Genomic DNA, 13,266 nt, shown 5'->3' with positions numbered 1-13,266 from the left:
CTTTCTTTAGGACTCCAACAATGCCTGCCAAATTGCTTTTGCAGTTTCATGTGTTTTAATAGACGCGTACGTCTCTAATTCCTGGTATTTCCATGTATTTAAATTACCTTTAATGTGGAATAAAAAGCATATAATATTTCATTACATGAAATAAAATATTACATTTATGTGTTTGTGGGCAATACAGCACACTTATAAGTGAACACTGGAACAACACTATTTGTGATACTTCCAATCAATTTGGTTCTATAGGGGTTTAAAAACAGTGAGGACCTCCCCAAATAAGTGCCCTAACATAGACTATTCTGGGTGTTTCTCATCTTCATCTGCATGGAGGGGGGGCGGTGATCGGCACTTCCCTGTAGAGTTTCACTTTCTGAAAGGTAAATTTGCTTGGTACATGTTTTAATAAACTACTTTTATATGTCCTTCCCTAAGTTAGTCAGTCTAAAGTGTAACTTGCTTCTAGACGAAGAACATATAAGCATGCTGGCCATAACCTACATTAAACGTTGATGGCCGTGACATACTTTTTCACATGTATTCAAGCATGCCTTCCCATCAGCAAGATTAGAAAGCAAACAGACTTCATGGCTGCCTATGTTGCAATATCTGATAGAGGCTTCTAGCCTCGGATTTCCTACCTTAACATGGTCCCCAGTGTGAGAATGGATCTGGAATTGTTTTCGTGAGCACTACCCCTGTGTGCCAGTAGGTGGCATTGTTTGACTCCGTGTGGCGCCATCCATGCCGAAAGTGGCAAGTGCCTATATAGGCGCCACCGCAGTGTGCTGACGTCAGTGAGACCTGGCTCAGGTGCTTATGTCGCTGGAATCAGAAGGTACCTGCGGTACGTGGTAGGTTTCACTCACTGCCAGTTCCCCAACCTCCCTGTTCGGTTAGCATCAGCAACCTGAGTCTTTCCCAAGGTGATGGCAGTGGTTGTGACATACCTGAGAAGGTCAGGGATGTCAAAGTTCCCATAACCCGACGATTGGCTGCTTAAGGGGAGCTTCCCACAGCTGGTGTTGAACCATTGACATGCATGAGCATCCATGCTGTTCGAATCCAGTTTTGTCTTCAAGGTGCCCAAGTCTCACTTAGAGCCCTCTGTGACCTTATGTTCATTGGGGCAATACTGAACACAAGACTTCTCTCCTCCGCAGACGATCCAGAACATTCAGGGTATGATACCGATGCTTCACGTGGGAGCTCAGGTTCCTGTCCGTATAGTTTGTCTCCTGCTAGGGATACTGATTCCCTGCATCCTGCTGGTCATGTGTACACGCTGACATGCATGCTCTCCAATAGTGCCTTTGTCAGCCGTACTCCCAGCGCATGGGAATCTGTCGGACACCATCAGGATCTCTTGAAACACGTCAGCAGAATTGCTCTGACGGTCGATGGAGGTGCAGCCCACACTGGGGATGTCCTTTTATCTCCCTCCAGCAGTGACCAAGGTAGTGACCGATGATCCACCTTTGGATGGATCCCCCTTTAACCAGCATCCATTGAGATAAACTGGTCTTGAGGACCAAAGCATCTTTCCTGCCTACGGTGGTGACCCCTTTTCATCAGAAGTAATCCATTACCATTCCTTATGTCTTTTTCCACCCCACATTACCAATGTGAAGGTGAGGCTACATTGACTGGACCCTCTCCGCATGTTCCATGATTGCATTGACTGAATGAAGATTAGGACCAGTGACAAGCTCTTTGTTGGGTATGTAGGCAGCAAAAACGGCAAGGTGGTCAGAAAGAGATTCATTTCATGCTGGGTAATCTTTTGCATCAATGTGTGATCTGCATTTACCACAAGAGGACACTCTTAGGATAATCTGTGCATTTTTCATTCATTCATTCATTCAGCCCATGCTCATTCTTCAACTCCAGCACTTGCAGGGAAAGGGGGTCTCTGCTGCAGGGATGTGACCCGTGGTGACATGGGCATCTCTGAAGTGAAAAGGGTTGGCCATTTTGCTTGGTTGATGTTCCAAGATTTCCGTATCTGACCACACCTTCAGACCCACCACATGGGAGGAGGTGAGGAATCTGCAGGTTAAAGTGTCCATCAGAAGAACAAGTCCCTTACCTTCGGTAACGATATTTCTAATGGATACTCGAACCCTAGACTTCTCACTGATCCCGCCACCTCCTCTTTCGGAATAATGATCGGAGTCCTTTCACAATAATAAGATTCCAAAGGAGCTGTCGCTGTGCACATTCATGATTGATAGGTCTTCATCCTCGACCCTGCCTCTAAGGGCGCAGAAAGAACAGATGAGGAGCAGATGTTGGTTCGCTGGGGTGACTCTATGAGCTTCCGCTGATGTTTCTGGCACTAAGATGGAGACAGTACCACCTGCTGGCCGAGGAATGGTATGGAAAGTATCCACTTCCTGTCTGATGCCTGAGATATTTAACTGATAATGAATCTCCAGGTAGGAAGGTAAGTAACTTTTTCTTTTCGTCTTTTGTGATGATGATGAAGATGGGTTGATTTGGAGAGAGCGCTGATAACGGAAGGTTTCCTTCACTGATGATTCTACCTGACAGGATCCAGTGCTGCGCGAGTATCAATGCTTGCCTCTTTTTACTGAGAAGATCTCGAGTACAAGTGGTGACCTCAGTAGGGCGCATGTTTTATGGTTTATCCAAAGAATGATCAGTTTCTCTCTACAAGCCGAACCCAGCAGACAGAAGTGATTGCAGGCAGCAAATTGCATTCTTTTTTTTTTTTTAACATACATTTTTATTTAAATCATTGCAGAGTCAAGATCTAAGTACAATCGATATGGTCAAGCAAAATCAAGGTACATTTACAACATAAGGAATCATTGCACAATTCTGTCCAGTAGTATAGTCCGGATCATGGCCAGTTCCACCGAGGGGGAGTCACAAAGTTCACCCCGGTAGATGTTCCAGTGGCCCCACTTTTTGTCCCACTTCGCAGGGCAGCCATGTAGTTTGTAATTAGTTTTTTCAGCCAACATACACCTGTCTAGTTCAGCCATCCATCCCACCACCAGAGGTCTATCGGCAGCACCCCATTTCATCGCAATAGAACGCTTAGCAATTAGGAAGCTCAAGGCAGCCCATTGTGACTCTAGATCGTTCAAGTCCGTGGCTCCCCAGATGTTGAGAACTATTTCCTTTGGCGACGGAGGAACGGGTTTTCCCAGTGAGTCTCTCATTTTTCGGACAATCACCTCCCAAAAGCGCTGGTTTTGTTGACATTCCCACAATATATGGTAGAAGGTACCAGTTTGTCCGCAGCCTCTTAGGCACCCATCATCCTCCCTCCTCCCGATTTTGGCTAATAAAGTCGCAGGCATGTAGGTTCTATGTAAGATTTTCAGTTGGATCAACCTGAGTCGATGATTAATCGCCACCTCCCTGGGGGACATCAAAGCCGCCCGCCATTCGTCCTCCTCCAGGTCGCCTAAGTCCGACTGCCATTTGTCTCGTAGGGGCTGAAATGTATTTGGGAGGTTATTGCAAAGCTTACGGTATGTGGAGGTAATGGCTTTCGTCGGGAGGGGTTCTGAGAGCAATCTATCCTCCAGGGGGAAGGATTCGGGCAAGGGGGAAAGATCAGGGATGGCGGAGAGGAGGGCATGTTTGATCTGGAGGTAGCGGTAGGCCTCAGTCTGTGTGAGTGCGTATTTGGTCTGTAAGTCTGCAAAGGTTAAGAGTTTGCCATTGTGAATTAGGTCTCCTTTGTTGAGATGCCTATTGTGTCCCACTTGTCGAAGCCCAACTGGAAGCAGAAGGAACCAAGCCGCTGCGACGCCCACAGCGGGGTGGCTTTAGTGAGTCTGTTTGACCATCCTAAGCGTGCGGTGGCCTGATGCCATACTGTAACTGTGTGTGCCATGGGGCCAATGTACCTATTTTTTTGGGGCCTACTGTATAGGGCCCTGAAATATCCATCCCGTCCAGTCTGGTATTATCAAGGTGAGCAAATTGCATTCTTAAGTAACCTGGACAACTGGTATGAACAGCTTGATAGGTGAAACGAAGAGTTTTGAAGACAATCTGCTTTTGATTTGGCCGACAATGAAGATCCTTTAGATGTGATGAAATGGAACAGTAACTGCGCAGGTTCAGCGGAAGACGAGCCTCAGGAGTTTGAGGATTTCTAGGCGATGGAGTAGGTATTAAATAGTTCCTAGATAAAGGGAATCTACATCAAGTCTAGAAGTTATCAGCACTTGAATTGCTGTTTTGCATGATATAGAAGGAGATCTGAAAGAGACTATTAGTTATGGATTCCTCACCTTAGACTTACCCCCAGGCATCAGTCGACTCCGCGTTCGTCGTTGGCGTTCTGATCACCGGAATGACATCACAGTATCTACTTAGACGCCGCCCCTGCGCGCTGACGGCAGTTCTTTCTTTTTCCGTGCCAGGGAGCGGTACCTCAAGTCACTTTTTGACTCCCTTTTTGCTACTTTTTGTCAACATCTTTTTGAGTCCTCACAACTTCTGGTGCACAGGGATATCATCACGGCGGACCGGCTTCAAGCCTTGTGGCTCCTGCCCCAAACAGATGTCGGTGACGGACCCGCATCTCATGTGCCAATGGTGTCTGGAGCGTGACCACGACCCGAAGTCGTGCTCCGACTGCTGGGCCATGGACCGAAGTCTTTGCGGGAGCAGTCCCAAAAGCTTTGGAGGCCCGGCAGTCGGCTCCTTGCCATTCGAGTTCCCGGTCGAGAGGGAGGACGCTAGACTGGTCGCAGAACCATCACCACCACTCCTCTTACAAGTCTTCGGGTAAGTCAAAGCACAAAAAATAAGGCAAAGAAGCATCGTCACTCTTCGCGTTCTCTCCGTCGGCCGATGCAACGCTGGTTGCGGAAGGTAGTTGTCTGGCTCTGCCCGCGGAGCCGGTTGGGTTGACACCAAGCCTACCTCCCTTTCCGGGAGCTGTAGCGACCCCTGCTATCTTTGCAGATTTTACAAAGCTCTCCACTCTACCTTTGGGCAACTCAACTCAGACTTGGCTGGGGGCTTGGCTGGGGGCTCTAGGCCTTCGATGTTGGCAGCTTCGGCCCCATAGAGCCCCCAGGGGTCCAGGCCTTGAGCCAGATCAGTGTCTTTCGACCTCGTGACACCTCCTCCGGTGCCGAATCCATTGGCGACACCTCCGATGCTGGTTGTGTCCCCAACCAACATCGACTCTAGTCTCCCCCTCGATGTGGACACAGAGCTGGACCGGCGCGGACCAGTACTTTTGTACTCCTGTACTCCCTTGGTGTTCCCTATCACCCTGAGTGGCAACCAGAGGAGGATGAAGAGGACTGGGATGGGTCTGTGGACCCTCTGGCAGACCAGTTGGAAGAACCGGACATGGGAGAGGCGGAGATCAGAGGCCACTGTTCTCCGTTCCTCACATCAACCTACTGGAGGTTCAGGCAATCCGTCTTGCACTGAAGGCATTCCTTCCTTCTGTCTAAGGGAGAGTAATGCAGGTGTTCACGGACAAAACCACCACCATGTGGTACTGCAACAAAAAAAGGCGGGTGGGCTTATGAACCCTATGTCAGGAGGCACTTCGTCTCTGGAAGTGGCTGGAACATCAGGGCATGTTCCTGGTGGTTCAACACCTGGCAGGTTCTCTGAACGCCAGGCCGAAAGTGTGCAGTGCCTATATAGGAGCCACCTCAGCGTGCTGACGTCAGTGAGACCTGGCTCAGGTACTTATGTCGCTGGAATCAGAAGGTACCTGCGGTACGTGGTAGGTTTCACTCACTGCCAGTTCCCCAACCTCCCTGTTCGGTTAGCATCAGCAACCTGAGTCTTTCCCAAGGTGATGGCAGTAGTTGTGACATACCTGAGAAGGTCAGGGATGTCAGAGTTCCCATAACCCGACGATTGGCTGCTTAAGGGGAGCTTCGCACAGCTGGTGTTGGACCATTTATATGCATGAGCATCCATGCTCGTGCCCAAGTCTCACTTAGAGCCCTCTGTGACCTTATGTTCATTGGGGCAATACTGAACTCAAGTCTTCTCTCCTCCGCAGACGATCCAGAACATTCAGGGTATGATACCGATGCTTCACGTGGGAGCTCAGGTCCTGTCCTGATGGTATGTCTCCTGCTGGGAATGCTGATTTCCTGCATCCTGCAGGTCATGTGTACACACTGACATGCATCCTCTCCAATAGTGCCTTTGTCAGTCCTGCTCCCGCCGGTTCATGATGGATCACAAATGGCGTCTTCACTCGGAAGTGGTGCAAGGTCTCTTTCAGCAGTGGGGAGAGCCTTGGTTAAATCTATTCACCGCCGAAGAGAACACGCAATGTCAGCAGTTCTGCTTTTTGGAATATCTAAGGCGGTTCTCGCTCGGAGGCGCTTTTCGTCGCGAGTGGAGTTGCAGTCTTCTATTCGCCTTTCCACCTATACCCCTTCTGCCCAGAGTGCTGACGAAGATCAAGCGCAACCGGGCCCAAGTCATTATTGTGGCCCCGGACTGGCCATGAAGAGTCTGGTATCCCGTGCGTTTGCACATGGACATCGATCCTCCGATCTGACTGCCTCTTCGGGAGGAACTTCTGTCTCAGCAGCAGGGGATGGTCCTCCACCCGAACCTGTCCAGCCTCCAACTCCTTGCATGGAGATTAAGCGGCGACAGTTAACAGCTTTCGACCTTCCTCCCGAAGGCTGTAACGTTATCTTGGCAGCCAGGCGTCCCTCCACCAATACTGTGTACGCCTGTAGGTGAAACAAATTTGTAGCATGGTGTACAGCAAATGCTGTGGATCCCCTTTCTGCCCCTCTTTCAGAGGTTCTCCTCTTCATTCTTTCTTTGGCCCAGCAGGACTGTGCTCTGGGCTCTCTGATAGGCCACCTTTCGGCCATTTCAGCCTTTCTTCGGCTGCCTGATCAGCCTTCTCTTTTCAAGTCACCTATTGAAAATCGCTTCCTTAAGGGCGTTACTCATTTGTTTCCTCCCATTCCTTTCTTAGTGCCCCAGTGGGACTTAAACCTGGTTCTCACCTACCTTAAGTGCGCTCCTTTCAAGCCGCTACTTAACTGACCTCAGCATCGCAATCTCTTATTCCTTGGCAAAGAAGGAACCTCCAGCGGGGCTGCGCTCCCATTCCACCAGGGCGACGGCAGCCACTACTGCTTTGGAGCGTGGAGTCAGTCTTCATGACATTTGCGTGGCAGCCATGTGGGCTTCATTGCACATGTTTACTAAACACTACTGCCTAGACAGCCAAGTCTGGAAGGACAGCTTCTTTGGCCGTTCAGTTCTTCAGGACTTTCTGATGTGAACTTGGTTCGCAGACCCACCTCCGGGGTTGGTATTGCTGGGGTAACTATTCTAGGGTGAGGAATCCATAACTAATAGTCTCTTTCAGATGAACAAGTTACTTACCTTTGGTAACGGTATGTACATATATTGGTCACCGCACCACCCTTCGTCCACGTTCTATGAACTGACTTCTAGGGTAAGGGACTCTCTTTCAGGGCCCTAGTTTTTGTGCACCAGTGGTCAATGTATTGCATGGCTCTGCGCTTCTGGCGTGGGATGTCGTGTAAAGAACTGACATCAACGCGCAGGGGCGGCATCGAAGTAGATACAACGCCAACAACGAACACAGAGTCGACCGACACCACCTACCGACGCGCAGAGGTACTGCAGAGAAAAGAATTCTTCAGATCCAGTCTGACGCCTGGAGGTAATTCTATGGTGAGGAATCCATAACTGATATATGTCTCTTACAGATATATCATTACCAAAGGTAAGTAACTTGTTCTGTTGGGAGAACCTTTGGAATATTCTGTGATAATGTAAACAGACCTGCAGCTGCCTAATTAATATGTTTAGTAATACGTTTGTTCTTCATCAATATGCCAAGATTTTTTGTGGCTGATCTAGTTGTAGGGCAGAGCTCCAGAGTGGAAGGACCCTAACCCGATGAACAAATGGAGGTCTCCTGTCTGAAGATAACGACCTCGGTCTTGTCTGATTCTTAGGAACATGGGTCGAAATAGACATCACAAGTTGTGTCATCATCATAGGAAAAGATCTCACATCCATATTGAACACCATACTGCCGAGAGACTACAACAGGGCAAGGTATACTACTGAAATGTGATCGGAGCGGAAAGAGTGAAGCCACTTCAAGGCACATTTACAAGAAGATGAGAGAACATAATAGGATGGGAGGTTGATTGGAATGCTGCAGATAGATTGAGTAAGAACAGTGTGGCAGAGCGGCCTGGGTCTACCATGAATATTATGGTATCTGAGACGGACAGTATGGTGGACTTGTTGCTGTGCATGGAGGGAAAGCCAGATGGAGATGGAGCTAGGGTAGCGTCCATTTCTAAAACGCTAAACAGTTTGAGATTGGCTGCTTTTTCTAGTAGTTTAGAGGGAAATGGAAAAAGAAAGCTGGATCTGGAATGTGACGATGCTCAAGGATTGGCCGTGGGTTTCTTTGATAACGGGATTACTTGTGCTTCCTTCCAAGATCTGGGATCATAGCTTGGCCGAGGGGAAGGGAGCGAAGTACACTAAGTGGCTGAATGATCTGATCCTTAGCCAAGGACAGAATGCGTGGTGGGCAAGACTCCTCCGGCGAGCCTGAGGTGAGGAAGGCATAAGGGTTGAACCTGCCCAAGGCTGAGATGCGAGAGTTCTGGAGGGGAAGCACCATTGATGGCAGTGTAGACGGATCTATAGGCATATACACAGAGAAATTGAGGTCGATTTTTGGACATTTTATCCATGAAAAGTTAGACAGATCATCACAAAGTTGCTGTGATAACTACAAAATGTTGGGAGAGACAGTGGGATTTAAGAGCTTCTTGATGATTGAGAATATGTTTTGGGTGAATTGTGGCACTTTAGATTTTGATGGCATTTCGGGACATACAGGTAGTGCTGATTAGTGACTTATGTTTGTTAAAGCTCTTGACGACATTTAAGTTTGTCAGAATAATTATAACTCTTTCATCCAGTTGTGTTGTAAGTGCTTGCTTATATGTTTACCCAGTCGATCATTGTACCAAGGGGCGATAGACTGCTTCCCATGGGAGGTTTTCAGCTTTGAGTGGTGTAGTAACGTCTCAGGATGTATGCCACCCAGGTGTTAAATGCTTTGGCACAAATAAAGACTTCTTCAGAGCAAGGTTTTGTGGAAGTGAGGGGCACAGAAGGTAGTTTAGGGAATGCTGATGACATGAGACACAAGACAAATGAGGTGATTTGTGTCGGTTGTCAGACCAAAGAAGAGGAGGTTCTATTTAAAAGAAAGGTTCGATTAGTCTACGCGCTGCGCTGGAGTAACCATTGAAGACCTACAATGGAGTTGAGCAGGTGATTGGTTTCTGGAATTGCAATGTTTTTTTCTAGGTCAAAATTCAAGTCTCCAAGAGTAGAAAATGTGGCTGTTTAGAGAATATGAGGAGCTAAAAAGTAAGCAAATCAGATCGAGGTCCAGGCGTACGGTATACGAGTGCGCCACAGAAGGAGGCGGAGAGGTTGAATTTTAACACCTTACCTGCGGCGCCGATTCTCCCCCGGTGCTGAACATTCCATTCGCGGGTGTGGTCATGACGGAACGGTTCCGTCATGAGCACCGCCCGACCGATGCTCATGACGGAACCGTTCCGTCATGAGCATCGAGGGGTTAAAATAAAAAAAGCATTCTGCAGCAATACGATTTTTATTTTCTACAATGTAACATGTAATGTTTGAGTGATGAACAATGAGGAAACCACCTCTCATGAGATGCAGACGGTCTTGCCTGACTATATTATAGACCAGTGGAATGGCAGCAATCAAACCCTGGCCAGTGGATCCCGTTAAGAAGAGCATGTCTGGTTTATAGGAATCTCGAAAAATCAAAGACTGTAGCACACAGCATTTTAAGGGCCATATACTCACACTGGTCTTGCAAGACATGTTTCATACTCACAGCAGCAGCTCCTTACATTTACATGCATCGGACAGGCTGTTGAGGGGGGCAGCCTCCATATGGCATTGAAGAGGGTGAGAAGCGGGCCTCTTACAAAGTGCAATCTGAGGTTTCCAACCCTCTTGCAGTTTCCCACCTAAGTGGTAAAGTTCCAGTTAAGTAATCTCTTAAATAATTTTTCCCTTTTAGTATTGTACTTTTGTCAATATATATTTTATAGAAGTTCAGTTAGTAGCAAAGCATTTACCTGTTCAAGGCATTTTGTTGTATTTAGGATCATCTGATCTAGGGTTGTACTACCTAACTTAGATTTGGCTTTTGCCTTGTAGGTGATTGACTCGTGCCAGAAATGTGATCAGAGATTTTCACTCAAGTTCCTGAACTTCTGCTGTAGCCACACGGACGTCCTCTCCTGTGTCATACACCTTCTAAATGAGGGCTACGTCCGGCGCAACGAAGACCGACCGCACGTGCTGGAGTACGTCTCTGAGGACCCCCAGCCACAGCCACCACCACCCCCCAAAGAGACTCCTGCCATTGTCTTCCATACTGCAGAAATTAGGAAAGTAAGCAACAACAGTGTTAGCAACCTCCCTAATGACGACAAGAGACTCGCCTTCTCTACCTTCAGGTAAAACATGGTCCAAGAAGCAGAGCCTGTCTCTTCCATCCTACCTCCATCATATATTATGATCGACACGCGAGGAAGGCCCTCTGATCTCGAAGGGGACGTGCAAGGACCATTGATGCAGTCAAGACCGCAGTTCCACAGCTCATTCTGGTTGAAACGGAAGTAGTCCTCATGGTTGCTGCAGTTCACATCCGGAGGGTATGGGGTTTGGCACGCGCAGCGCATCCTGTATTCTGTAGCCAGCGTAGCCTCGTGGTGCATGCTTGCCTGCAGGAATGATTTATTGCAATGCTGGTATTGAAGGCTTTTGAGTATGCACACAGTCATCTAAAGTCTATCTAAGGGTACGCGCACCCTGTCAGGAGAGGCTATGCTGGCGTATACACACCGCTGCCTGGAGATCGAGCGTGCGGTATGTGCACCACTGTCTGGAGAGGCTGGAGTATTATTTTTTTCAATAAAATGTACTAGCTTCAATTTGCCATTGTGTCTCTTTTTACTTTTTTATGGACAGGGCTGCATTTATATCTCCCTTGCAAACTGACTTTTGTCTCACTGTCTGGAGAAAAAAATACAATAATTCTAATAAAAATACAGACTGGTGCCGACCCCTGTTGGTCAGCCCCTGACCAAGGGGGACAATATATACTGAACAGTGAAGTAAAAGAAGAACCACAAGGGAAGAAAAAGAGTCCTAAATTGAGGTGTAGCACACATATAGCTTGTAAAATGTGAATTAGAAGTCCACACTTCAAACAGTAATCAGTCTTGGAATAAAAAGACAAGCTGTATTACATATCACAACAATATCTAAACCGTATGGATATAACTGACAGGTTTCGTCCACAGTAGGCTTCATCAAGGCTACAGAAAGTTTGATAAAACGATCTTAGATTACAAAATGAGTTGCACATTGGAAAAGTCATGAAAGATTCTATTGTCGAAAATCAAAATAACATCTTGGCATTCATGGGGGGAGGGGGAGACCTTCTGGTGGCCTTTCCATCTGGGTAGGCACTCACCTCGGTTGCAGGGCAGAGCAGCTGTCAACTCCTACAAGTGACCTCCAGTGCGTGCTGCTCTCCTTCCTAACAAAGGTGAAAATCGCCCTAATAAATGTGTATTTGCGCCCTGTTAACAAAAACCAGGAATCGTCTACCATCGCCCTTTTGGGAGATTTTATTCCAACTCTAGATTCGGGGATATGGCTGATTGTGGGGTGTGACTTCAACTGCCACTTCGAACCCCTCACCAATCCCTTACAATCTCCCCCAACGGAAGAAGACCTTTATTGGTCGATTCCCAACCCCCTTATCACCCCCATCAAATCATGGTCCCCTTTGGCCATGCAGCTAAACTCACTCACCCTAACTTTCTCCTTAAGGGCATGCAACGGTCGGACAAAATCTGACCAACCAGGGCAGACCACATTCAATAGAGCAGGCCAGACTTCTCATATTGACTCCATCCTGGTAAAATCAAGATGTTGGGGAAAGGTCCTCGATTTTTATTTTGAACAAAGGCAGGACAGCGATCACAACGCCTTGATTTTGACCCTCAAACAATGGGACCTAGGCATTGCCAAATCTTCCCCCACATTTGCCAACTGCCATAGCGCCCTATTAGCGACCAATAATAGAAGGAACGTTAGATGGGGCCACATCCAACAGTCCCCAGAGAAGATAGCTAAAATTTACCAACTAGCAATGCCATCTTTAGTCAAAATGTGGGAGGCAGTCCATGTGGAGGGTCACAATACGGATCTTGATAAGGTAGGGGAAATACATTCTGAGCTCGCCCTGAATCTGGGGGAGGTTTTCTACCCGGTGACCCGTGTTAGAGAAAACAGCCATAACAAATGTCCCTTGTTTAATGACCAATGTCGCAAGGCCAAGCGGGGTCTATTGGATGCAGTCAAGGCCAATGATAGGCCGCTAATTAAACTTGCCAGGGTTAGATACAAACGGTCCATCCGGCTGGGGAAGAAGAACTGGGAACAAGAAAGGTGGGAAATGCTCAGGAGTGCCCTGGATGATAAAGATTTGAAAACGTTTTGGGCAATAGTGAGCACCGGTGACCGGGAAGGGAGATCGCCTATCGAGCCCAATATAGCAGCTGAAACCTGGGAGATCCATTTTGGGTCACTATACTCCCATAGGAACGCTGGCTCTGTTAACATCATTACTACCAGCACGGCACTCGAGTTCCAATCAGAGGGGGAAATGGAGATTACCAGCTCGGAAGTGAGGAACGCCATTAACAAGTTACACTGCAACAAAGCCCCAGGTTTAGATAAACTGCCGGGGGATCTATTCCGCAAAGAACCAACAATATGGGTTCCGTACTTGTGTGCTTTATTTAATGCGGTACTGAAGGGTTCGAACCCCCCGATACTTGGCGTGGGGCTGAGATTGTCCCCATATTTAAAAAAAGGTTGCCCCCTCACTCCCTCCAACTATAGGCCAATTTGTTTAATCGACATCTCCCAAAAACTCTTTGGCCGGGTGCTTCTGGCTCGAAGAAGAGCAAGTATTAAGTCCCTACCAGGCCGGCTTCAGATCAAAAATGTCAAACGTTGACCAGATATTTAGACTACAACTACTCTTCTGGAAAACAGTGAGTATAGAGGGTGGCAGCCTCTATCTAATATTTGTTGATCTGAAGTCGGCCTTCGACCTTGTACCCAGAGAAAAAT

General features: G+C 47.7%; 1 protein-coding gene across 2 annotated transcripts in view; it reads left to right on the top strand.

Moving 5' to 3' along the window:
- LOC147666222 (cullin-9-like) overlaps positions 1-11,053 on the top strand; it is a 326,973-nt gene extending 315,920 nt beyond the window's left edge. For both annotated transcript variants that reach the window (XM_086949198.1, XM_086949199.1), the window contains exon 30: positions 10,270-11,053. In XM_086949198.1, coding sequence (XP_086805324.1) covers positions 10,270-10,575 — 306 coding nt within the window. In that variant the 3' untranslated portion in view covers positions 10,576-11,053. The remainder of the gene's footprint in view (positions 1-10,269) is intronic.
- Positions 11,054-13,266: the final 2,213 nt, after the last annotated feature.

This window comes from Lissotriton vulgaris, unplaced genomic scaffold (genome assembly GCF_964263255.1).
Source record: "Lissotriton vulgaris unplaced genomic scaffold, aLisVul1.2 SCAFFOLD_1876, whole genome shotgun sequence".
Classification (NCBI taxonomy): domain Eukaryota; kingdom Metazoa; phylum Chordata; class Amphibia; order Caudata; family Salamandridae; genus Lissotriton; species Lissotriton vulgaris.
The sequence above is the reverse complement of the archived record's forward strand: the minus strand, read 5'-3'. Positions and strand labels throughout refer to the sequence as shown.